We start from the raw sequence: 27,489 nt of genomic DNA on the forward strand, positions 1-27,489 counted from the left end.
TCAGTGGAGGCTGGTCCATGAGGGCAATGCCCCACCATCCTCAGTCTGTCTCTCAACCCTGCTTCCATATTTACAACTTAGTTGTGGGGACTTTGTCCATCGTTCGCTCTGGCGCCACTGACTGCTGGGCCTCCCTGCCTTCTACTCTGCTAGTCCCAATGGACACCAGCCACCACGGCTGGCACATTCACGACTGAGATCCATGTTCCTTCGATGGCAACATTCCAGGGGCCACATGCCGGGGTGTTTGTGACCAGAGGCAAAAGTCGGCGGGGCAACAGTTGGGACTCTTAATTTTGCTACAGGATGCAAACAGTATGAGGGGGCTTCCTAGCTGTTATCTGTGTGGTGGAGCATTTGCCACATGTTATGTACTGAGTTCTGGGACGCAGGTGGCGCTGTGGGTTAAAGCCTCAGCGCCTAGGGCTTGCCGATCGAAAGGTCGGCGGTTCGAATCCCTGCGGCGGGGTGCGCTCCCGCTGCTCGGTCCCAGCGCCTGCCAACCTAGCAGTTCGAAAGCACCTCCGGGTGCAAGTAGATAAACAGGGACCGCTTACCGGCGGGAAGGTAAACGGCATTTCCGTGTGCGGCTCTGGCTCGCCAGAGCAGCGATGTCACGCTGGCCACGTGACCCGGAAGTGTCTCCGGACAGCGCTGGCCCCTGGCCTCTTGAGTGAGATGGGCGCACAACCCCAGAGTCTGTCAAGACTGGCCCGTACGGGCAGGGGTACCTTTACCTTTACCTTTATGTACTGAGTTGAATAGGATCCAAAATGCAGCAGTCTGATTGGTCCTAGAATAGGATCCAGAATGCAGCAGTCTGATTGGTCCGCAGGAGCCACCCAATCCAACTCCAGGTGGAAGTGAATCCGCAACCTGATTGGCCTACAGGAGAATCCCAGAAATAGCCAATCACGTGGGTCCATTGTGTAAATAATGTATATAAAGCAGACATTTCAGGGGAACTCCCATTCCTCACTTCTATGAGCTGAATAACGAGCATGAAATCCACACTCGACTCCGAGTATATTTCACCACATAAAGACAATTGGGAATTGTGCTTGTGACCCTCCCTGAAATAGTTGTGTCTTATTACAGTATTTAAGCACTACAGCCTTTTGTATTGCAGTATATGCAGGGTGTGGGAATACCGAATACGAGCTCTGACAGGATGAGAGGAAAAAGCCGTTAGGACCCTTTTTGAGCTGGCCACGCCCCATCTCGCTCCGTGGCCACGCCTCTCCCTGCTGTTTCGAAAGAGGAGCGTTGGAGACAGAAGGGCGCGCTCCCGTCTCCGCGTGACGTCACCCGGCGAGCGGATTGGCGGAGGGTGTTCGGATCACGTGGCTTAGGGAGGCAGGTGACGCCCCTTCTCCGCTTCGTCCATTCAAACGCGGATGGCGGGAAAGGCGGAGGAGGCGCTTTTCTGAGGCGACGGCAGCTGCGGCGGGTGTGGCTCGTCGCGTTTGAGGGAAAAGGGCGCTGAGGCTTCAGGGGGCTCCCTTCTTGACATGCCGTTGGGTAATGATGATTTATTAAATGTCTGTCCTGCCCTTCTATCCAAAGGGGGCGGGGTGGATGCAAGTGCTTTATACATTATAGTAATGAGATATATATATGTGTTTGTGTGTGAGAGAAAGAGAGCGCGAGCCGGGGGAGGGGCGGGAGGATTTCAAATCGTGGCTCCAGTCCCCGCACCTCCACATGCAGCTGCTGGGTGACCTTGGGCCAGTCACACTTCTCTGAAGTCTCTCAGCCCCACTCACCTCACAGAGTATTTGTTGTGGGGGAGGAAGGGAATGGAGAATGTTAGCCGCTTTGAGACTCCTTCGGGTAGTGATAAAGTGGGATATCAAATCCAAACTCCTCTTCTTCTTGGAAGTCGCGTACACATCAAGGTTGCGGGTCACCGGCGAAAGGCACACTGCACATGCTCAGGAACGTGCGTAACCTGGAGAGTTTGGAAATTGAGCTGGGGACCTTCTGTGTGCCACGCAGATGCTCCAACTTTTGAGCTCCAACTAAAGGCATGGGCAACTGATCCATCCAGCTTAGTATTGTTTACAGTGACAATGAGCCCTACCTCAAATTGCCAAGGATTGAACTGAACTATAGGTAAAGGACCCCTGACAGTTAAATCCAGTTGCGAACAACTCGGGTTGCGGCGCTCATCTCGCTTTACTGGCCGAGGGAGCCAGTGTTTGTCCACAGACAGTTTTTCCTGGTCATGTGGCTAGAATGACTATGCCGCTTCTGGCGAACCAGAGCAGTGCACGGAAACACCGTTTACCTTCCCGCCAGAGCGGTACCTATTTATCTACTTGCACTTTGACGTGCTTTCAAACTGCTAGGTTGGCAGGAGCAGGGACCAAGCAATGGGAGCTCACCCCGTCGCGGGGATTTGAACCTCCAACCTTCTGATCGGCAAGCCCTAGGCTCAGTGGTTTAGACCACAGTGCCACCTACGTCCCAAACTGAACTATAGTCCTCTTTAAAAAGGAAAAAGAAAAAAGCCGGGGGGGGGGGGAGTTTCAGGCACTAGTAGGAGAAACTGGGCATTGAACATGAGACCTCTGCATGCAAAGCAGATTAACTGCAACCAGGAACATAGTGAGCTGCTTTATACTGAGTTGGATGCACTTTAGCTCCGTGTGCTGACTGGTTGCAGTTTTCTCAGGGTTTCAGACGAGTTTCTCCCAGCCTTAGCTGCAGATGCCAAGGACTGAACCTGGATTGAACCTCTGCATTCAAAGCAGATGTTCTACCACCGAACGGCGACCTTTCGCCTCACAGATGTTGTTGCTTCACATCTTATTCAGGGCTCAACCCTGCACATGAGTGGCAAAATAAATATTTATTATTACATTTCAATCCCACTTTTCTTCCAATGAGCTAAGTGTGTTGTATGTGGTTCTCTCTCTCTCTCTCCATTTTGCTCTCATAGCAACCTTGTGAGGCTAGGCTAGGCGGCAGTGACTAACCCAAATTACCCAGTGAGATCCATGGCTGAGTGGGGATTTGAACCCTGGACTCCCAGGGTAGGGAATTCAGGGGTCGATAAACCGTAGTCTTCTAAATCCTCCTGTCAACCCTGACACATTGGCCATGCTAGCTGGGGCCAATCAAAGTTGAGTCCATTAACATCTGAAGGGCCACAGCTTCCCCGTCCTGTTCTATGACATTCAATTATACCTTTAGAATTGTGTGATTTGAAGGAAGCCCAAACTTCTTATAACTTCTTGAAATTAATAATTCTTATACAGATTGAAAACAAACTACAGCATCCATCCTGGGAGGTGTCTGTTGGTGGTGAATTTTGAAGATGTTGAAGTTTAAGTATGGTGTGCGTAATCCTGCGGAGATAGGCATGATGGAGCCCATTGCCAGCCGTGTCTCTAGACTTAACCTGCTTTTACAGGTAAATGTTTATTTGGTCCCAGATTGTGTAAACTATACTGGTTTTACATCAGCATCTGCAATTCATAAATACGCAACTTTCTGTTGTGTTGAAGGAGTAACATTTATTGTGGCCAAATATTTGTGGCTGTCTTCAAAGTTCTGTACCTCCCATGCAGTAAGGAGGGGCCAACAACTGCTTCACCCTCTGGGACCCCACTGACTAATATCATCAGCCACCAGCTGATCACAAAAGTTGGGTGTAGTTGGGCAATATCTGATGCATTGGAGCTTGGTCATTTTGGTCAGTGGGGCACAGGTAAACATCTTAGAGGTTCTGTTTATAGTTAACAGTTTACAAATGTTGTTAAATAAAGAAAAAGAAATGGTTACCTCCTGGAATTCTGTACATTCTACAGTTTGTGTACATTGTTCATATTAGAACTTTTCCCCTTTATCTTTATTTTTTTAGTATCTCCTAAAGGTCATCTGTTAAAGGGAGTACAGGAGGCAGAGATAGCAGTGGTGACACTTTTCCCCTTCTTCATTTCACAGGGTGGTCTTATTAATGATTGCCTTTCAATACTTCTATTGCCATCTCTAACTAGTGTGACAGTAGACTGTTGTCATTAAAGCAGTGCTGTGTAGTGGTTAGAGTGTTGGAACAGGAGCCGGGAGACATTTCAGGTTCAAATAGTCACTGGGTGACATTGGGCCAGTCACTGCCTCTTAGCCTGACCTACCTCCACAGGTTTGTGAGGATAAACTTGAGAGTGCAGAAACCATATATGTTACCCAGAGCTCTTTAGGGAAAAGGTGGGAAATATAACTGTAACTAGCATACACACACACACACACACACACACACACACACTTCAACTATTCACCCTAAAAGTAGAAAAAGAAATTGAGCAGTTCTATATATACACATAGTGACCTGCTGTAACATATGCTTCTAATTTTGCTAGCAACTATGAATTGTCTACCAATGTTCTTCCATGCTTGTCTCTCACTGGTATTTGTCTTTGTTACCAGGGGAAGCTGCCCTCTGTGGCACAGCAGCAGATGTCTCCATTTTCCAGGGAAGGCATTTTGGACTCCCTAATGGTGCTTTTCGAAGAATGCAGCAACCCTGTTTTAATGAAAATCAAGCATGTGGGCAATTTCATTAAAAAGTGTATGTCTTGTTGGCTTTCTTACAGCTTTTTTATGCAAGAGTGAATTTATTGTGTGAAGGACCTGTTCAGCATATACATTAGGAACATAGGAAGCTGCCTTATTCTGAGCCAGACCATCAGTACATCTTACTTAATATTGCCCACACTGATGGGCAGCAGTTCTCCAGGTTTTCACATAGGAGTTTTTGCCAGTCTTACTTAGAGATGCTAGTGAATGAACCTGGGGCTTTCTGCCTGCAAAGCAGATACTTTATCACTGAGCTGCAGCCCCACTGCAACAGAGAAAATCCATGTAGTAACAGCAGGATATTGTATTGGGCTTGTATGTGCATCCTTCCTTTTTACCCAGTGTAGAAAATAATATTCCCAAATGGAAGGGTCTGGTGAATTGAAGAGTTGGGCAGATGCTACCTGGCAGCTGTTGTGCATATTTTTGGCACGATATATGTGTTGACTGTTGTGTACAAAGGGGCATCACAATCAAATAATATATGAACAGTATTAGGAACTGAGATATGAAAACTAGGAACGAAATGGCACCTTAAGGCTAGGTTATGAGTGCAACAATGGAATGTTTATGCACAGTTTTTTATAACAAGCAAAGCTGAAAATGCAGCTAAAATACTATGTTCATTTTTCACATGATCTAGTCCTTCCCCTGTCCACCCCTCTAATATTCTTAAGAGGGTCTCTTTTCCAGTCTTCAGAGAGTGGCTGGAAGTGGGGAGGCAGAAAAAGGTCCTACTTTCCTTCCACTCTGCAGTTCTAATCTGAAATCTTAGGTGCAGTACTGTGCCCAGAGCTCAGAAACATGCTTGTAATAATGAAATTTCCTGTGCAAAATGCACCTAGAACAATGGGAGTTTTGAACACTGTATATGAATGTTATGAAATAAAATTAATAAAAAGAGACATGAGCAGTTTTGGTCCCCTAGATCTGGACTGAGGAGAGGACATGGGAACAATTTTATTGATGGGATGGCCATGGCTCTTTAAGTTAAATTCTGCATTGCACTTCACTGTTTGCTTCTCCCCAACGTAAAGTGTCTGTCTAATATTGCACAGATTCAGACTCTGTAGCAGCATTCCGAGAACTTCAGCCCAGTGTGAAGGACTTTGAAGTCAGAAGTCTGGTGGGATGTGGTCACTTTGCAGAAGTGCAGGTAGTGAGAGAGACGGCAACTGGCGATGTGTACGCCATGAAGGTGATGAGCAAGGAGAGGCTGCTGGCACAGGATCATGTGAGTTCCTGTTTTGATTTTATAATCTTCAAATTGCTCATAACCTTATCATAGCGAGAAAGCTTGTTAACAGGGTATGGAATCAGGAGTTCCAGTTGTGATCCATATAAATATACAGTTGCCCCAGAGCAAGATCAAATAACCTGTGCCCATAGAAGTGGTAGAGAACGGGCTTCTCTGGCATCTGTGTGAAGTGCAAAACTCTAAAGTGCTTGGCTGCTGTGGGGCTTGCAACACCCCAACTTACATTTGCCACCACCTCCTGCTTCATCCTAACTTCTGAGTGAGAGGAACTCAGAAGAGTAGCAGGTTAAATTTCTCCTGGGAGGGGACAACTTCCCACTCATAGTGGAGTGAGTTACCTCCCCTTTGGTCAAAGCATATAGCGTGAAAATATGGTCTGACAAGCAGCAGAAGATCTGAGTTGTCAAAAATTGTATGGTCAAATCCCAGGTTCCAAATTTAGAGGCTTCATTGAGATTAGAATGGAGGGGAAACAGGTAGCATAACCCCCCCCCCCCTAAGTAACATAAGCTAAGTAGTCTTAAAAAGGAAGCTCAAACTTTCAGGAACTATACATGACCCTCCTGAAAACAGGATGCTACATGACACAGAAGCCGACAGCATTTCTATGGGGAATAATAACCCCCCTCTTTTTAACTGTAGAATTGCAGGAGGGGGTTGTCAGGGAGAGAGATGAATCCTCTGATCAGGTTTGGCTGTGTGGCCTTGGGCACACCTGTAGAGACAGAGTTTTGATGCATGCGACACCTGACGCCCAACATTTAGACAGCGAAAGATAGGCCACCCGCACCTTTCAACAACCCAGGCAGATAAAAGGTGAGAGCTGAGACAGCTTTCTCATCTACTCCTAATCAGTGCATTCTGGAATAGGCTGTATGGTGGCTGCTGGAAACACAACAGGTAGGTTGTTATGTAATGGAGAAGCCTGGTCATTCAGCCAGGTTTATCAGATTTTTTAAAAAGAGATAGGCAGTTGAATTTTTTAAGCTCTGTGCTAAGGAAATAATTCCCAGAAAAGTCATTCTGCATTCAAATGTTGCAGATTAGTACGATCTGTGCAAATGATGTGTTGTGAATCATATAGTATTTTATCAAAGAGCACAAGAGATGCTCTTTAGGAGGGAGAGGCATTGTGTGAAAAAGTGAGTAACGGGGTGTGTGGGGAGGGAAAATGTACCGTAATTGGAGACCATGAATGCTCAAACTTTAAACATGCAACTTTTCAAAATATATAGCTTTCTCCATGATGGCTAGGAACTTGGTTTTTAAAATCCGAAGGCTGACAGTTTCAGAAAAGGAAAGCTAGATCCAAACTAGATGAAAGACTTTAGATGTGAGTGACTGTTGCTGCTGAATCTTCAAAATGCAAATTTGCACTCACTTTATTGTTCCTCCAAGGAGCTGATGATTTATTAATATTTACTCCTCACAGGTATTATTCTTTGAGGAAGAAAGGAATATATTATCCCAGAGTACCAGCCCTTGGATTCCACAGTTGCATTATGCATTTCAAGACAAAAAGAATCTTTATTTGGTGAGTTTTGTATTTGCAGCATCACTTCAAGTGGGCTGACAGCTTTTACTTTCACCCGCCAGGCAAGTTGCTCGCTGCTGGAGACTACTGGGTAGAGTTTGATTTTACCACATTCACTTCAAAGCAATTACAGGAGGAAACAAGTCATTAAATCTTCCTGTTAGGAAAGGTGGGAGCCTTTCTGCAGAACAGTGAATACTTCAATCTGAGAATGAAGAATCCTTGACAGTTAATTAACTTTTTTTTTTCAATTATCAAACTATTTAAATGTTAACATTTTAAGAAGAAGGGAAAAAGCATGATTGATAAAGAATTTGATACCTTCGGGCCTGCATGGGTAATACTTCTCCGCTTCCACTGTACACAGTGAGGTGGAGAGTGAATTTTATTCTCTTCTGTGCATACAGAAGCCACTATTGAACTATGCTGAAATACTTGTGGGGTGCTCTGGTTCAAGCCACACTCTATAGTAAACCATGCTATGACTCAAGCATGTGCTTTTAGCATTGTGGCTGGACTTCTCTTCCCATTGAAATGAAGCAAGCTCAACATTGCTATGTTTTGGGACACCTGACTGCAAACCTTTCTTTTTTCCTAAGGCTTCTCAAATGAATCTATTTCATTTCTGCAGTTTTTAATTCTTCTTGGTTTTTAAGTTTTAATACTGTTTTTATTATCTATATCTTACAGTTTGTTTTATACTTCACTTTTTAATGCTGGTATATTGCTTAATCCAGGGATGGCCAAACTTGGCTCTCCAGCTGTTTTGGGACTACAACTCCCATCATCCCTGACCACTGGTCCTGTTAGCTAGGGATGATGGGAGTTGTAGTCCCACTTTTGGCCATGCCCGGAATCGTACTCCGGTTTTTTTTTGTTTCTATATTTTGATTGGCTGGTGAAGTTTGTTTTTGCGGGAGATGTAAGCCAGTGGAGGAAGTGGGAGGTGCACATTTTAAAATAAAAAAACATTACCTGCTATGCACGAAGAAGGCAAAGGGAGCAGGGCAGTGTGTCATCTTGAGCCTTGTTGCATGTGTTTGTATTTGTATTTCTTGCATTGATACCCTGCCTTTTTCTTCAGGGAGCTCAAGGGTCTTCAGGGAGCTCAAGGTTCCTTGGTTCTTCCCCATTTCCTTTAATCCCCACAACAACCCTGTGAGGTAGGTTAGGCTGAGATGCAGTGACTGGCCCAAGGCCACCCAGTGAGTTTCATGACCCAGTAAGGTTTGAAACCTGGTCTCCTAGTTCCTAGTCCACCATTATGCCACACTCGTGAATGTGGTGAGAAGAGACTGAGCAAGCCATCAGTGTGTGTGATACTTCACTAAGGTTTGACAGGACCTTCCCTAAGAAGCTTAAAATTTAAAATAGACACAGGGAAAGAACAAAGGAGATCATGCACCTTTGGCTGACAATTCCTATCAGCCATAGCCAGCATGGTGTTGCCCCCAAGGCCATCTTTGGAACCACATCCTGAAAAACGTATGCGTACCTCAGACATAATGAATGGGCTAAGACTGCAATCCTCTGCAGGCCTGCATGGAGTTAGAACCAGCCTTCTCCAACCTGGTGCCCTCCAGCTCTTTTGGACTACAAAGCCCATCAGCTATATCATCATAAACTTTCATCATCATTATAAACTTTATTGCACTAGCCAAAGGCCATGGCATCATTCACAAAGGGAACAAAAAGAAAAGCAAAAATAACCATAAAAACATCATCCACTGCAGATACAATAAACCATGATCATGTCTGCTAAGAATTATTTGTTGCATACGATAGAATAGCAGGGGGTTCTCAGGTAGAATGTGCCAGCTTAAATGTCCGAATCACCTTTGCAATTGACCATTATTTTATCTAGTTCTTTTCTCCTGATCTTCTTAGCTGCCCACGCATATAAGTATATAAGTTACGAAGTCATCAGTACCCATCAGCTATAGTTAACACAGCCATTTCCCAAGGAACAGCCATTTTTGTAGTCAAGCCACGTTAAAAAGAAATACTTCTTGATGCATCTAGGGTCCCGTCCTCCAACTTTAATTACTGGAAGATTAGTGCTTCTGAATTTCTTTTGTTGTAGCAAAGCTGAATATATTGAGAACACAGAAAATGTTCTTTAAATGATTGTTTGTTTGCTGATGCTGTGTGCTTTTCATAGTAGAAGAGCTTCACAAAGCTTTGCTTTCTTTTTGTCTGTTTACTTTGAAATTGCATGAAGGTTATGGAATATGAGCCTGGAGGAGATCTTCTGTCCTTCCTAAACAGATATGAGGATCAACTTGATGAAAGCACTATTCAATTTTATCTAGCGGAGTTAGTTCTGGCCATCCATAGTGTCCATCAAATGGGCTATGCCCACCGGTAAGTGTTGCTGTGCCTCACACCAGTAGGCTTAATTCAACACTGGGAATAATGGATCGTTTTGGAAATCAGTGAAGGGAACAGTTTTGGAAACTATCGATACTTCTAACTGTATTCGGAGACATTACCCTTAAGATACTACTAAGATCGCTGGAGTCAAACATCTGTTTTAGGCAGTGGGTTTCTAGAATTTGAACACCCTGTTGCAATATCGTCATCAGCTTTTGAAACTCTCCTGAGTTCACTGAAGAATTCTCAGTAGCTTTATTGCCTAAGAAGAGGAGGAGTTTGGATTTGATACCCCGCTTTATCACTACTCTAAGGAGTCTCAAAGCGGCTAACATTCTCCTTTCCCTTCCTCCCCCACAACAAACACTCCGTGAGGTGAGTGGGGCTGAGAGACTTCAGAGAAGGGTGACTAGCCCAAGGTCACCCAGCAGCTGCATGTAGAGGAGCGGAGATGCGAACCCGGTTCACCAGATTACGAGTCTACCGCTCTTAACCACTATACCACGCTGGCTGTCTAAGATGTGGTGTGGGACAGGACAGGACACCAAAGCTAAACAAAGCAGTAAAGTGAGCAGTACAGGTGCTTTTATGAGGAACTCCAGTTTGGACCTTCCAACTTCAGTTGGAGTTGGAATATAGTTCCAGGTTGAGTATTTCCAGGTTGACTTGCTTGAGTATTTGCTTTCTAAATACTCTCTCTCTCTCTCTGAGATGCCTGTGGTATTGTAAAGTGTTAGTCTGTTTGACTACATCCCTTTTGGATTATTTTTTTACCACTCTAATGGTTTTTGTAATACAGTATGTGTTAGGGAAGCATTTATGGTCTTGTGAAAAACTTTTATTGATTGCTTTGGGTTTTTTATTTACAGAGATATTAAACCAGAGAATATTCTTATTGACCGAACAGGACACATCAAGCTGGTGGACTTTGGGTCTGCCGCCAAACTGACGGCGGATAAAAAGGTAATAAAGATGTAGAGTGGATGGGGAAAGTAAACATCTTAGCTTTTTTATTTTTGGCTGCGGGTGCCTATTGTAGTTGTCACTAATTTAATACAGATTATTAGTAATGAGGCAAGAGTGTACTGTTTCTTTAAAAGAAATGTAAGCAATGCTAGCACAGGTGAAAGTATTTAATTCGCTGAATTGCTTATGTCTAGCCTTACTGTTCTTTGAGTGTGTGCATAGTTCCTCTGGATCTGGATCTTTCGGCATCGCAGAATCACAGCAGGGAGCTGTGTGATTGGTTGGTAAGGAAACACTAGCAACCTTTTTAAGAATGGCAGCTTTTGGGAGTGGCACAAAAAAACCTTGGGCAGCTCACAGGGCATGGGTCAGCCATCCCTTCTATATGGATAACTGTGTTGCAGACACCAAAAGTAATTATTAATAATGCCCCAGTGCAGATTGTCTCTGAAGGCGTATTCAGGAAACTGCAAGCTCTTGAACTTCCTTCCCTATGAGTTTTGAGTGTTTTACATATTCATTATTAGTATGGATTTCTGCTTAAGTTGATGTGTTTTTCTCAAATTGCTGTACTTCCAAAGCGAGAGCTGTGCCTTTCAGTTAAAAAAACTGAAGTAGTGGATAGCACTGAAAGACAGCTAGAGTGTACCCTGGTTCTTGAGTTTAATGATGTTCCTGCTAATTTGGGAAGAAACTGAAATGGGTAATTAAGTAGCTGAGGTCTGGTGGATGGTGAGTAATGGTCTTTTTGATTACAGTTAGAACTGTTTGTCTCTTGTGATGCTAACAAGTGCTTCTTGTTTAAACTAATGCAACGGATGTGATTCGATATAGAAATGAATATTGGCTAATTACTCATCTTGTTACATTTGCCAGTCCTGGCGTTGGATATGTAATATTATTACATTCTTTTGTTAATTTTTCGTTTAAAAGCCAGTTGGAAATGTGTGCTGCTTAAACTAACAGCATTTATTAATGCATATTTAATCTAAAAGAACAGTGGTCTTCAGACTGTGTTCCCAGGAATGTCAAATAAGCTTCTTTTAAAGGAAATAATATTTCCCTTCCATCTAGGAGAGTGTTTGGTGTGTTCATACATGCAGCTCAAGTAGGCCGAGTGAGGCCAGTGTTCTTGAGTCTATTGGTCATTGTGCTTGTTGGTTTAACCAAAAATAATTACATGTCCCAGAATCCTTTGCAACACACAGGCCCAATGTGCATGGGATCCTTGTTAAAGGAGTTGATATGGAAAGAGTTACGATAGTGGAAAATCTGTAAACAATTAGTACCCAACGTAGTACTAAATAAATGGTTCCATTAGCTCAAGGCTTTATGCTTGTGCAGCCTTGTCTTTCCTCTCCTTCCCTATGTGCTTCTTAAATATGTCCGGGGAAGGGTACCCCCATTCCTTCAGAGCAGACTTGGGGGGCAGAAGGGCAGAAATTCTGTTGCCCAAGCATGAATCCTTGCACTAACAGAACAAGTGCAATCACAATACTGTACGAATGGGACCTGTAACAAGATCTTGCAATGCATTCTTACTGTAATTCACTCTGCGTGGGGAAAGCAGTCTGGAAACATCAACTGGGGCAAAATGGAACAGCAAGGACACGTGGCAGGAGACAGATGCCCTAACCATATGACATCCGTTATGCTGGTTGCCTATCTGCTTCAGGGTCCAATATAAGGTGCTGTATTGGCCTATGAATTATGGTGCAGAAGGAGACTCTTGAGCAGGGGTTGGCAAGGTTTGCCTCTCCTGGTTCAGTTCACTCTAGCAGAGATCCCTCTGTGGGCTGGATCGTGTGTGAGTGTGCGCACCCGCGATTTCTGGTTCCTGCATCTGCGCAGACGCGATTTCTTGCACTGCAGAAACGAGTCCCCGTGCTGCGCTGCGCTGCGCTGATTTAGTGCAGTACGTGGGGACTTGCCGAGTGGGCGGTTCAGTTCAGGGGCGGCTCATGGGCCAGTTAAACGACCCCCGCTTGTGGGCTGCTTGTGGCCCTTGGGCCTTAGGTTGCTGCCCCCTGCTCTTGAGAGTCCCATGGACTGCAAGAAGATCAAACCTCTCCATTCTTAAGGAAATCAGCCCTGAGTGCTCACTGAAAGGACAGATCCTGAAGCTGAGGCTCCAATACTTTGGCCACCTCATGAGAAGAGAAGATTCCCTGGAAAAGACCCTGATGTTGGGAAAGATGGAGGGCACAAGGAGAAGGAACGACAGAGGATGAGATGGTTGGACAGTGTTCTTGAAGCTACTAACATGAGTTTGACCAAACTGCGGGAGGCAGTGGAAGACAGGAGTGCCTGGTGTGCTCTGGTCCATGGGGTCATGAAGAGTCGGACATGACTAAACGAATAAACAGCAACAACATTGGCCTTTAAAGCCCTAAACAGTTAGGGCCAAAGGCATCTAAAGAACTGTTGTCCTTTAGAAAAACCCTAAAGTGTGTGCTTTTGTTACAGTTTTTAATTGTTTTGTCAGTCTTGCCTTTTTCTTCTTGCATATTATTTATTTGTTGTAGTCTTCCTTGGGAAAGGTAAGCTAGCTAGAGAGCCATTCAATAATAAATAAAGAATAGTGGATGTGCTCCTATTCTTAGCTTCAGGCATATTGGAGTAGGAGCCTTGTAGTGCTGTTCAGATTCTTAGGATTGGGAAAGGCATTAAAAAATATCTCACTCTCCCCAACCTCCATCTGCTACGCTATATAGTGCTAGAGGGTTGCCACCTCCAAACCAGGGCTGTTTTTGGAGGAAGGGTGTGATATGCAATAATTTTTTTTAATGTCTTTTGTAGCTATATAGCAAGTAGTAGGGGACACAGTTCAGGAGATAGAAGAAGCATCCTCCCCCAGCCTTGCTTCTAGAAGCTTGTTCATATCAATTGGTAGACTCGAGTGCTTCAGTTTCTGTAGGCTCCCAGGCAGTTTATGTGAGTGCTAAAATGTATTTTTCACTTAATTCATAAGCCTGTGTGCCTACTTGGAGGATGCCTTGAATCCTCTATTACATAGAAGCCACTGCTTATTTCGGGTGGGATAGGCATCTAGCCACCTAAGCTTATTGAAGGGAATGGTAGCATGGCAATTTTTACACATTGGAAAGGAGAGATGCAGCTAAATTTGAATGAATGAGATGAGCTGCCATTTCTTCTGCTGTTAGCTAAAGGCATTTAGTTGGTTAAAGGCATTTTTGAGTGGTTGAAGTTCTTGTTTCCTATTACAAACCGCTTCTGATACATTGGGTGCTATGTGAAGTGACAAAGAGGAAATTATAGTTAGCATTAACCATGACTAAAGTTGGTGCTGACAAAAGCATTAACTGCGGATAATTCATGCGAGGCATTTTTGCTGTTGAGGCAAATGCCTGGGAGGAAGGAATGTGTGATATCACAATCTTTTCAAAATCTGTTATCCATGGTAAAAAGATTTGGCTTTGTTATGATTCAAAAGACTTGAAATACAGACTCCTCCCATGTAACACACATTTCCATTTTCCTCCTTGGTTCATCATGTTAATGTTGTATTAAGCATGCAATCCATTATTTTCTTGTTCAGGGATGTACACAGAAAATGTTATCTTAAATTCCTTTCATAAGTAACGTGATGAATGCTTGGTTTCCAGAGTATATTAACAACAGAATAAGCTGTAACTGCACCCATTGTGTTCTACTTTCCAGGTGGATGCCAAACTGCCAGTTGGCACCCCAGATTACATGGCTCCAGAGATGCTAACAATTCTGAATAGCAATGGCAAGGGTTCATATGGATCAGAATGTGACTGGTGGTCTCTAGGGGTGGTTGCTTATGAAATGATGTATGGAAAATCACCATTTACGGAAGGAACCTCAAGCAAAACCTTCAATAACATAATGAACTTTCAGGTATGAACAATGTTCTCAGTACACATGAAGGTGGAATTTGCCAGAACAAAAGAGCTCCAAGCGTTTGTCTGTATGGTTCTGCGTCCTGCATAACTTTTGCTAGTTATTTCCTGCTGTACTAGCGCTTTGGGCATTATTGACAGATGTATTATTAGCTACAGGAACTTTGTGAAATTAGTGCTGATTAGCCAATACTAAAACTTCGTTCAATCATACATTTAATTCTACCTATAACTGTGTGCATTTTGCATGATTAAAAGCAAGATACTCTGTGCCATTGACCCAAATTCTGTGGTAAATAAGTGAGTTTCTATGATGGGTATATATGCATCTCTCATCATTTATCTTGCATTATTTAGTCTGCTTCTGTTAGTCTTGGGAAGGGGCAGTAAAGCCCCATCCAGAGTCACTGGCAAAGTCTCCATCATCAGGAATTGTCAACATGCTTTCAAACATTGCTTTGCATGGCGCAGGAACAGGGAACCTGCAGCCCTCCAGATATGGGACTACATTTCCCATCACCCCTGACCACTGACTATTAAATCTATGACTGATGGAAGTTGGGACTTCAGCAACATCTGGAGACCCACAGATTCCCCATCCTTGGCATAAGGGCTAGAAACTTTCATTACTAAAAAGTGAAATCTGATGTTCTGTATGCTGCACCTAATAAGAATAGCTAATATAGCAGCAACAACAACATCACCATCAGCTAATAATAATATTTTTTGCTTTCCTGTGCTTTTGTGAAGTTGCTGCATGTGCATATCCCTTTCATTAACTACTTTTTTGGGGATGTTTTGAAGGATACTGAAACCCTTTGGCTGGGGTCCAAAGAACTGTGCTGCTCATCCCATGTACCTGAAAGGACTCTGGGCTGTCGTCTCTCCAAACAGCTGCCTCCTTATTTTGTTTTCAGGTGTGGAGGAAGTTTCAAAAGCAGTTTGCAGTATAGCTTAATGGGATGTTGTGTTAAAATAAATACAAATCCACATGGCCCACTTCAGGGTATGCAAGCTTTTTGGCTTGACGAAAGTAGTTCTTTGGATCCCAGCTCTCAGCTTTTGGTTTCTTTACTGCTGAGTAAGATTTATTTTTGCTTAAACTTCAGAGGTTCCTGAAGTTCCCTGAGGATGTGAAAGTCAGCAAAGAATTCCTTGATCTAGTGCAGAGCTTACTGTGTGGGCAGAAAGAGAGACTAGATTATGAAAGCCTCTGCTGTCATCCATTCTTTTCTACAGTTGACTGGAGTTGCATCCGTAACTGTGAGTAACATGTTCCTGATGAAATTTAGGGCCTTGGTTGGTGGCTAATTCCCAGGGCATACTCCAAAGGAACATTATGCAGCAACTTTCTGGGGTGTTCCCTTCGTTCACTTCCATCATGTATGCCACCATGAGTACTATCATGGCAGAGATAGCGTATGAATGGAATAAAGAGAGAGAATAATTTACAAAGGGAATTTTGTTGATGTTTGCACTGAACTGCCACAAATGTTGTTGTACAAAATGAGATGCAGGGAAAATGATTTGCTTTGCTATGTGCTTGAAATGTGCTATACTTATTTGAGATACTCGGAAAGGATGCAAGTAGTGGGTGAAATTTTATCAAGTGGTGCATTGAGAAGGCTGCTTGGACCTGCCTAAATGCTATTAAGACAAAGACACACAAGACTTCCTTTACGTATTTAAACTTGGCTAGCAAATTAAGTCAAGTCGTTGGCTTACAAATACTTCCATGAATGCATCTGCCAACACATGTACCTTATCGCTGTTAATTAAGATCAAGATCTGAAGTCCTGATCTGGATTCTGTTGCTGACCTGGGGTTCACCTGATGAGTAAAAGGTGCAGGACCTTTTTATCTGTGACATCATGAAATGCCTTCCCCCAAGGAAACATGCCTGACTATCTCCCCCTCCCCCCCTTTTTTTGCTGCTTTCTCAAAATATGGCTCTTCATAGGGACTTATGCAGATGACTACTGGAATCATCTTCTGTTTCTTTTAATAGGTTTTCTTTCCCTCTTTTAAATCCTGCTGACTTTCTGTTTTTTCCTGTTAGGTGTTTGGTTGAGGGTGTTTAATGCTGTTTTGTGTATGATTTTATAGTTTAAGCTGCTTTAAGTCATTTCCATAAGAAAAGTGGGAGAAGTCATTTGTTGCTTAAAATGACCTCCCCCCAGCTTTCATGAATCTTATTTTCTTGTTCACCTGGACAAGATTATTATTAATCACGGGTGACCAATGAATAGTTCTTTACAAGCCAGAATGAAGATACTTTATTTTTGAGAGTATAGAGGGTAGGGATGCCCAACTGCTGCCCTGCGGACAACGAGCACCCAAGCTGATTTCTTCCCGTTAACAGTAGTGATTGCAATGGAACAGAGTTTGTGAGCGTGTGTTTAAAGCACTGTTAGGGGACCTGTGGCCCTCGGGCTGTTGTTGGACTCTGTGGCGATCACGGTCCATTGATCCCTGTGCCACCACTGTGCTCGCTTCACCGCTGCCACCAACCCGTTACTCTCAGGTAAAACACTGAGTCCAGATAGTTGTTAAAAGTGAACCAAATAAACAAGTTTATTTTATAAACATTAACAAGTTTATGGTTTCTCAGATAATATTCCTGTCATTATCTTAACTTTAGTTTCCTTACCGGCCTATACCTTCCTAATACCTTCTGACTGATTATCTCAACTGTTTGACTGACTCCTCTTAACAAATTCTCTCACTCTCTCTCATCAGACTAGCCCAACTCACAGACTTATCCTCTCTGTCTCTTCTAACTCCAGACTGATTTCTCAACCACTCTAACTCTCCCTTCTAACTCCTCCCCTTGGGTTCCCATTGGTTAGTCATTTTACAATTAGTTAACCCTTTCCCTATGAACCCAGTATGATGTCACACACCTAGGAGGGCAAACGCCACATACTCCAATTCCCATCAACCCCAGTCAGCATGGCCACTGATCAGGGATGATGTGAGTTGTACAGTGGCAACATTTGGAGGGCCACAGTTTCCCTAACACTGGTGGAAAGGGAAAGTGCTTTGGGACCATGAATGGAAGAGCCATATACTCTTAATTTCCCTCTATACACTGCCAGCTTCCTTGTATAACTTGGACAACTCATCGCTTGCAGTTCATGAAGGGACTAGCCTCGAGTTGCCGGGTCCACAAATGCTTGTGGGCCTTTCTGTTTGAAATGGTTGTCAGTTGGGCTAGGGTTGGTAGCTTGAACACCAATGCCATATTTTTAGTCTTGTGGATAAAAAAAATCAGAAAATATTTCAATGCTAAACAATCACTGCATTATTTTTAGATGATGTCACAGTTTGACTTGTTCGTCACTGTCCTAAAGTTATTTTGCCACCCCTCCCTTTGCTTTTTGTTGCACTTTTATTCTGAGACTTCCTTGGTGTTCTTTTTAATTCTGCCAGTGTTGTTGCATTTGAAGTGTTAGCCATATCATTTTTTTGAGGAAGGTCAGGGTAAAAATCTTAAACAGATAAATAAGCAAGAGAATCCAAGACCTTGAAAGGGATGTCTTGTATTCTCGTTTTTCAAATAATTCATTCATTTATAAACCATTTAATGTTTTAAGGCCCTTTGAAAGTGTCTCAGATGAATCCATCTACTGAAGAGAAATGGGAAGGAGCATTCATTTCTCAAGGAGAGAATCTAATTAACCTAAGCGCAAATGACCTCTCCCTTGAGCAAACAGTTGTTTGCTGTTTTTCTGTTATGTTTATCTCCTGCTTTCTCAGAGGAGATTCCTTCTTAGCTGTGATGCACGATAACATCTAAAATGTTGTCCCATGCCGCCTCCACAGTGCCTTCAAGAGCAAGCTCCAGGGGTCAGAGTTCTGATTCTAGCACCCATTCATCATTATATCTTGCCCTTGCCAGTTTCTCTTAGCCTGTTTGCATCCCTGGTTAAGCAGAAGGTTTTCTTGCTTCCAAGAGTAGATGAAATTGCCATGAAGCGACTTAAGTCTTGCCAGGAAAGGAGGATCTGCATCCCAGGCCTCAGGTGGAATACTGGGTTTTTGATTCGATTTATTATATTTCTATGCTGCTTTTCATTCACACGAATTGCAAATTGGCTTACAAATGATGAATAACAATAACGCAATAGAACATCACAAGTACATGTCATGGAATTCTACACAATATTGATCCAGAGCAGATTCCAACGTATAGTTAGCAGAGTAAAAACTTAAACACATTGCAGGATTCCCAAAAAATAGTCCAGAAGCAATTAAGATTTCATCCAGCAGAGCTTTACTGCTACTGAAGGCAAATGAGCATAATGGTCACAAATCCAATACATTCAGGATTGGCACTGTCCAGAAGAAATCCAGTTGCAGCAGACTTAACTTAAACTTACAATAACTTATAATAAGCCTAAACCTTAACACTAAGCATACTATGTACAGAACACCACACCAGAAGGAGAGAGAGAGAGAGAGAGAGAAAGAGAGAGAGAGAGAGAGAGAGAGAGAGAGAAGAGTGAATCCCAGGCTCCTTCTGGCCTCTTATTATAGCCAGCATGACCTTGACACAGAAGAGATAACAGAACCAATTTAAGCCAGCTGTACTCAGCTTCTCTGAAGGAATAACCCAAACATTATGAACGTTCTGCTTGTTTCTTTCATACAGAGAAGCTTCCAGAACCCTTTTGAATTAAGTAGAATAGGAAAGATCTCTACACATCGGATCAATACTTTTTACACTAAGAAATGCAAACTGACACAACATAAATCATAGAATATTTAACAAATCACCAGTAAGTGACTGTGCTATTAGCTATTCTTATTAGGTGTGACTGTTTGTCAGTGACTGTGGAGACCAAATCTGGATCCACACTTCTTTCCACAGTGGGGACATAGGTTTTCGAGTGGGAGTTGATCAACTCCATCTCCTCACCTCACACATACACATACACATACAGTGTAACCTCGGGTTACAGATGCTTCAGGTTACAGACGCTTCAGGTTACAGACTCCGCTAACCCAGAAATAGTACCTTAGGTTAAGAACTTTGCTTCAGGATGAGAACAGAAATTGCGTGGTGGTGGTGCAGCGGCAGGCTCCATTAGCTAAAGTGGTACCTCAGGTTAAGAACAGTTTCAGGTTCAGAACGGACTTCCAGAATGCATTAAGTTCTTAACCCAAGGTACCACTGTAATGCCTTTGGCAGCAGCTCTGTTCTAAAGGCTCCTACGGCTGGAAGGTGGGGCAAGGAAGGTGGGAAAAGCCATTGCCTGGTCAGCACAAAGTCTCTCCCACCTCACTACACTACACTTGATCTTAGCCAAAAGGCCGAGAAGCGATACCACCTCACAGTTCTTCCTTTGGAAACAGCTCCCTCATTTGCTTTGCAACTTCAAGGGACTTGTGTTGGACTGGATTCAGAAACCAGGGAAAGGGGAACAGCTGTGCAAGTTTAGGACAGTAGCCAAATATTTCAAGCAGTTATGCCTTGATAACAGGGCTGGGGAATTGTGGCCTTCCAGAAGTTGGACTGGACTCCCATCAACCCAGTGTGGTGTAGTGGTTAAAACCAGTAGACTCGTAATCTGGTGAACCAGGTTCGCATCTCCGCTCCTCCACATGCAGCTGCTGGGTGACCTTGGGCTAGTCACCCTTCTCTGAAGTCTCTCAGCCCCACTCACCTCACGGAGTGTTTGTTGTGGGGGAGGAAGGGAAAGGAGAATGTTAGCCGCTTTGAGACTCCTTCGGGTAGTGATAAAGCGGGATATCAAATCCAAACTCCTCCTCTTCTTCTTCAACCCTAGCCAGTATGCTCAATGCCCAGGGTTAATAGAGTCCAGCAACATCTGGAGGGCTACAGGTTCCCCATCCTTGCTTTATAAAAATCAGTCTCTAGGTTGTCCTGGGAGATCAGGTGCTTGTGTCTTTGGAAGATAAGTCAGCAGTGTGTCAGGTGCTTAGCCTTGAGGGTGGGCAAGTGCCTTTGAGAAAAACGGGTTGGCAGGAGGCCAATCACCAGGCAACATGGTGTGAGAACTCAGTGGTTCCCACAATGTCAGATTGCTCATACTGAAATAAGTCAGTACGTCTGAGAGTCTTTATGCCAGTTAGTGACACCAGATTGGCTCTCTAGTGTCCTTTGACTTCCCAGACTAGGTGCACTGTGGCTGTGATGTGCACCTTCAGGCTGGAATTGCCTGCAGTTCTGACGTTTGACCAAAACCCAGAGCTGGAACAGAGAGACAGTGCTTGATCCACAGGGGTCCATGCTCAGGTTCTCAGGCAGCTGAATAATGAAGACTAGCAAGGGGATAAGGAAGCTGGTTGCCTTCAGGCAGCAGAAGGAATTCAAGGCTCATTCTACTGGCAAGCACTTAAGGGGGCTGCTGAACTCAACATGTTTTCAAAGATACAAGTAGAATAAATTTTACAGGACAGGGAAAATCTCTGTAGAAAGGAAATTCTTTAACTAACTTTCAGAAGTTGATTGTGTCCAGGCACCAGAAAAAAGACATTCTGATGTACAGTCATACCTCAGGTTGAATGTGCTTCGGGATGAGCGCGTTCGAGTTGCATTCCGCGGCAACCCGGAAGTAACAGAGTGCGTTAATTCCGGGTTTCGCCGCTTGCGCATGCGCAGATGCTCAAAATGACGTCATGCGCAGAAGTGGCTCAAAGCGATGCATGCGCAGACGTGCCGTCGCTGGTTACGTCTGCTTCTAGATGCGAACGGGGCTCTGGAACGGATTCCGTTCGCATCTAGAGGTACCACTGTATTTTCCTAATACAGAGCTGCTAAAAACTGCACCTGCTATTTCCTTAGGTCATAGACTATTTCAATTCGAGTGCAGATTAATATTGCTTTTTGGTTAGCAGCACCAAGATTGTTTCCCAATCTTTAACCATGGTTAAGAAATTACAGAACATTCCACAGGCTTGTTCCCTCCTTTATTCCATTGTTAGCATTAAACCACAGGGTATTGTTCCTTTGGCTACCAACTTTAAATCTGGGTAAGAAGGTAGTCGTGGATTGGGCATTGCCTTGTTCCAGGCATTTTTACACCATGGTTAAGGCTGAAAACTGAGGGAGCACATAAGCCCATAGGTTAAGAGGTCAGGAAGCAAGTAGTCTGCAATGGGCCTTTTGTGTTTCAAAAGAATCCAAAGATACGTTCATCATTTTATCCTTGTTTCATCAAGTAACAGTGGAGGGAAATTTATGCAAGATTGACTTCCTTCCCTGGAAGAAGCTGAACAACTTTGACCTCAACCCCCCCCCCCCCAAGGGTAGATCACTGCCAGTTTTTTATTCTGTGAGTAGATCGCAGTCTCTTGGGCGTTGGACGTCCCTGCCATACACCTATTGAAGAGGGAAAATAAAATCTAATTTAACCAACTTTTAAAAACAGTGTTTCAAAAAAATCATTCTTTACATCCCTGTATGTAAAATCGTTAGGCTGTATCTTATAATATAAATCCCCTCATTGCGTTAGCCACCCTGCCGTTTACACTTAGTTACTTTTAACCTCTGAGAAAATCAGCTTGCTCATCTATTTGTGAAAGCAGTGTCAGCATTTTCTCTATGAAAGGCTGCCAATATGTGTTCTGGGTGATTTGAATTAGGAAGACGCTTTTTTTTTTGGCTTATTAATTCTGGCCATTCACTTGTGATGGTTTAAAAGTATGTATAAAAAAGCAAAGAGTTAAAAAACCTGGGCTGCAAAAGGCTCTGGCAGCCTAGAGGGAGCTAGTAAGCTCCACTAGTGACTCATGTTTTGCCTGTGTCAGTCAGATAAGTATCAGCATCTGTCAGGAATAGAGGGAGTCAGGCAGGCTTTAAACTCTGGAGCATGCACAAAGTGAGGAGCAGGGAGTCTGCACTGCAGGGACTGTAATGCTGGCTCCCAGCATTCATTTCCCATCAGCCCTTCAGCTGCTGGAGATCTATACGGAATCCATGGTAACGGCATTAGCACACTATACATTCATCAGCTTGTGATGAGGAGCGAGCTGGCTGAAGGGATTCTGCTTCACAGAGCAAAAAGAGAACCTGGCTGATTTGCATTTTGCGATGATTTGCATTGATTGATTAAATGCATATTTGAAACGAACGAAGGTGCATAATCCTAATGAGCAGGGCTTCGTTCTGTATACATGCAGACCAGCAAGCAACTCTGCTGCTGAACATGGTTAAGGGAAAGCTTATCTCTTCAAGATTTTGTAGCTCTGCTGCTTTATTTAAACCTTAAAGGAAGGCTAAAATGAAGCAGTTTGAGAGCAGGAGCTTTAAGGGTGCCAGCTAAAGGGGGAGAAATTATTCTTACTGTTGCCTATTTGATAGAGTTGATAGCGCTAAAGCTAGACTGCGGTGGAGTCCCATCAGTAGTCTTTTAGCAAAGCTGGGAACATGAATTCTCAAAAGGGCTGAGGTTTATCAGCTGCAGTGCTTCCACAGACAAGATTAATTTAGTAAAGGGAGGCGAGGGTCTGCTATCCAGACTGCGGGTGCTACTGGTTCTGTTTGGCACGACCCCATCTGTAGGCAGAGCAGCCGGTTTGCTTCATTGATTCAAGTTGCTTAGATGGATCTCCCTTGTCCAAAGAGATCAGGAGGAAGCATCCTGCAGACAGACAAGATTGAAACTTGACATATTGCCGTCGTTGGCTTGTTCTTGAAGGTGCAAGGCTGGTTCAAAAGCAGCAAGAGATTCTCTGCCTGCAGAATGGTAGCCATGTTGGCAGCCGAAGGGTTAATCTCTTGTTGCTGTAATAGGTTGGAGAGCAGTGGCTCAGCCTGCTGGTGTTAGCAAGATTAAAAGCAGGAGCTGCAGTGCCATTGACAATGCTGAACGAGAGGGACTTTGACAGCAAACTGCAGCTAAAAAATTTTTGTTCCTTCTTCTTTATGTTTTTTTACGAAATAACCAGCTCCTCCCCCCTTTGTGCCTACCATCAAGTCTGATGATGACACCTCAAATTTCGATGAACCAGGCAAGAATTCACGAATTGTATCCTCTCTGTGCCAGCTGAACCCTGCAGGTTTCTCAGGAGAAGATTTGCCGTTTGTAGGGTTCTCCTTCATCAAGGCGTTGGGGATTCTCCGAACAGAGTAAGTAGGAATTGCTGTTTTGTAGAGGATGAATAGGGGAAAATCAGTGCTTGATGTACTTGGCGGTGGAACAGGGAGTGGGGGGGGGGTTAGGTTGGGGAAATGTGAATACCCAGCTTTTGACTGGTCTTCCCTCTGCTATAGGAAGATGATTCAGGCTTTGCTTTAGCTGTGATTCATGTCATTGGCTCTCACCCCCCTTCCCAATATTGTTGCATGAAAGGAATGCTTCATTCTGAGTCTAACGTTCCTCGTCTTAGAATCTGTCTGCTACATCCTAGAGGGAAGTGAATGGTTTTGACTGAATTCTCTCTCTGTGTGGCTTTGCAGGAATTTAGGAGAAATTTAGAAGAGTTTCAGATCTTGAGGGATGGGGGTGTGTTTGATTGGTGTGAAATGGCTAGGGCATTGCTAAGCACTCTAGGTCTACAAGGTTGGTCCGGTGAGGCACAGAGGTGTGGAGTTCATTTTCCTGGGAGCAAACTAGCAGCTCAGGTTACCCATTGAAACTGGGAGCAAGGTATCGACAAAACTCATGGTCAAAAGAGGCATTGGAGCTGCAGGATGGATGATGCAGAGGTCCATAGCGATTGGATGTCTTAGGGGAAGATAGAAGGTCCTATACGACAGTGGTACAGGGAAGAGTATCAGTTGTATAATGATGCCCCTTCTGGTCTGGTGGGCCCTTGATTTTTTTTGCTGCTACTGCCCAGAAGTAAAGCATGAGTATATAGCATGTCCAACTGAAGAACGGCTATAGGGTTGCCAGTCAGATAAATGCAGAGACTTTACTTGGGATTCCATGTACAGTGTGCTGTTAGCCGCCCCCAATGTCTCAGTATAAAGCAAGTTGTATTATGGGGTGGAAAGTCTAACCAAATCAGGTCTCTATATTTTTAAAATGTGAACTCTTGGGGCATGTGTGGAAGATGATCTGTTTAAAAGAGAAGCCTGGAAACCAAATCTGATTTCTCTCCTGGCACCAACGATGTTCCCAATGTTATGAGTCAGAGAGGAACCTTAAATAGGCCAGCAATTAGAAGGGAGCTTCTCGACTGCCTGTGGTGTCCTCCTACTCGCAGGTGTCTCTTTTCTGGAGGGGGAGGAAGACAAGGGAGTACCAAGCAGGAATTGGAAGGTGGTGCTGTTGCCTCTGCGCCAGTGAGACAATCCTCTCTTGATGTCTTTTGTGCTCAATTTTGGCATTGTCGCTCCTGAAAAGCTTTTTAAAATGTTCCAATAAGAACTAGGAAGATGGTTGCTAGATTGGAGATCTTCCTTTTCACAGTAGGCATCTTGAGCTGCTGCTACCTATGTGATGGAACGGTGGGGTTTATATTGGCTAATTCGTGGAGGTTATCCATGGCTATTGGCTGAAACCTCCATGCTCAGAGGCAGTATACCTCTGTGAATACCTAATGCTGGGGGCATAAAATAAAATAGAGGCTGTCACCTTCACATCTGACTTGTAAGCTGCCCAGAGTCTTCTAGTCATTTTAGTCTGATCCAGCAGGGCAATTCCCCTGGGCTTTTACAAATGAACCTTTATTCAAGGAGGTAATTTATATATATATATATATATTTAATGTAAATTTTGGAAGCTGAAGATTAGACTAGGAATAGTGATCAAATTAACAATTAAGATCTTGAAATAAAAGATCAGAGACTTTTTCTGAGACTTTAAATTGTGCTCCAGAACATCTGCTCTGATTGCAATAGAAATAAAGAGTGGCTAAGGCATTGGTTTGAATCTTGCCTCTTCCATAAAATCATGTACTGGCTTTAGGCAAGCATCTCCCTCTCAGCCTGTGGCCCCCATCTGCCTTGCGCAGCTAATTGCATCAGCTTACCTTGCAGGACTGTTGTAAGGATTGCAACAAGATAATGTATAGGGAGTGCTTTGAACATCTGAAAGCATTTTACAAATGCTGCTATTAATATTTAGCACTGAGTTGGAGACCAATAGATGAAACTCTTTGGTATGATCTTGTCCAGAAAATTAGTCCATAACTGAGATTATAGATCTCAGTACGGAGATATATAGACCATTGTTGCCAGGATACTTGAGCCATCTTAGTTGAACTGGAAGTCCAGATTGCATACTGTGTTCATTGACTTTACGGATCATGTTTTATGGCATTAGTTTATTGATGACCCATGGGATAGCTTGGCTGTCAGATGGATTTTTTTCACCTCCGACATGGGCATGCAACTTGGTGAAGACTATCTTGGATGTGTGAGAAGGCAGTGCCTGTACAGTAAAGGGTTGTGGTTGATTTGCTTTGGCTTGGATGCTGGACAGTTTCTGTGGTCACCTTATAATTTTTAGGATACATTGAAAATAATTTCATTCAGATTTAGTAAGATTTTCTTGCAATAGCAGATATTTCTTAAAGAGAAACGTTAACAAACATATTACACTAATTCCATGTACATCTGGTAGATACTGTTTATTTATTGTCGTTTATTGTCAGAACCAGAGGATTAATTGTCTGTTTCTGGCTAGGTGCAGCATCCTCAAATGACATAATTAAAAAGTAGCAAGGTCAGTTATGATAGTTTTAGGAAACCTCTCAAGATTCCAAGTCGTGTTGCTGAATATGCCTAGACATTCTGATTCTCTGGATTTATTTTATACTGCAGACCAGGGCTTTTTCAGCTGGAACTCAATTCCGGCACCTCTCAGGTGGGTGCCATTGCCATTCTAAGAGAATGAGGGAGGTGTTCATGCTGAGTTCCGGCACCTCTTTTTCCAGAAAAATAGCGCTGCTGCAGACTGTTATAGAGTTTTATGTTGGTTTAAGTGAAATGGCTTCCCCCAAAGAATCATGGGAATTGTAGTGTTGTGCAGTTGCTGCAAATTCTCTGGTGGAAAGCTTTACTCCCTCCTCACAGGACTAGTTCCCAGAATTCCCTAGGGAGAGGAAATGACAATAGTGTGTGCCTAAGTGGTGTTGATATGCTCTGTGTATTTTTAAAATTTGGGGAACCATTTTTGTTAATTGTGGAGTATGGCAGGTACTTCTCAGTCAACAGGGTCTTCCAGCTATTGAGATGAAACAAGAGCCTAGACATTGTGCATAGAAATGGTTGATAAGCTTGCCCTTTAAAATAATGAGAGAGGTGCTTATAAGATGGCCATACATCTGGAAGCAATGATTTTAATTGCCCTTCTCATTTTTCGGTCTTGAATACCATTATCATTTTTGATGTCTTATAAGAATGGCTATATATTTCATGTAGAAAAGATAATTTCAGAACATTAGGATGCTTCTGTGAGTGCTTGGGTCAATGGAATAATAAGGAACAGTGTCCTTCTGCTTGTTAACTGACATACCTCAACTGGGGTATTTTAGATAAGTATATTGTGTGGGAGAACAAGGATTCTACCCAATCTTAGTCCTACTCAGAGTTAGACTAATTGAAATTAATTTATCAAAGTTAATAATAATAATAATAATAATAATAATAATTTTATTATTTATATCCTGCCCAGCTGGCTGGGTTGCTCCAGCCACTCTGGATGGCTTCCAACACATTTAAAAACATAGTACGTTAGTCAGGTCTACCAATTTCAACAGACCTATTGTGAGCTAGACAGACATTGGATACAAGGACTGAACTCCCCACTGAGATCCATCTGAGTTGCTTCGGGTCTCAGATGCCTGTTAGTGACCAGGAATCCTGGTTTCACGCAGATTTGAAACCAGAATTTCATAATTCCACATTCAGAAAAGCTGTGTGGCATTCCAGTTGATAAGGAAAATTCTGGGTTGTAACACAGTCCATTGCT

At 43.4% G+C, this 27,489-nt stretch overlaps 1 protein-coding gene across 11 annotated transcripts in view; it reads left to right on the forward strand.

Annotated features, from left to right (window-relative positions):
• The first annotated feature begins 1,380 nt into the window (after positions 1-1,380).
• The window catches only part of CIT (citron rho-interacting serine/threonine kinase), a 114,035-nt gene continuing 87,926 nt past the window's right edge, over positions 1,381-27,489 (forward strand). For 8 of the 11 annotated variants that reach the window (XM_079956286.1, XM_079956291.1, XM_079956289.1 and 5 more), the window contains exons 1-10: positions 1,381-1,521; positions 3,264-3,418; positions 4,432-4,573; positions 5,640-5,815; positions 7,272-7,373; positions 9,595-9,737; positions 10,616-10,709; positions 14,394-14,597; positions 15,709-15,862; positions 23,516-23,696. In XM_079956286.1, the coding sequence (XP_079812412.1) occupies positions 3,323-3,418; positions 4,432-4,573; positions 5,640-5,815; positions 7,272-7,373; positions 9,595-9,737; positions 10,616-10,709; positions 14,394-14,597; positions 15,709-15,862; positions 23,516-23,696 (1,292 nt within the window). In that variant the 5' untranslated portion in view covers positions 1,381-1,521; positions 3,264-3,322. Of the gene's footprint in view, positions 1,522-3,263; positions 3,419-4,431; positions 4,574-5,639; positions 5,816-7,271; positions 7,374-9,594; positions 9,738-10,615; positions 10,710-14,393; positions 14,598-15,708; positions 15,863-22,406; positions 22,548-22,584; positions 22,704-23,515; positions 23,697-27,489 lie in introns of those variants that run through there. The other 3 variants (XM_079956295.1, XM_079956288.1, XM_079956287.1) reach the window with 3 other exon arrangements.

Source organism: Podarcis cretensis (assembly GCF_951804945.1).
Source record: "Podarcis cretensis genome assembly, chromosome: 16".
In the NCBI taxonomy this organism is placed as follows: Eukaryota; Metazoa; Chordata; class Lepidosauria; order Squamata; family Lacertidae; genus Podarcis; species Podarcis cretensis.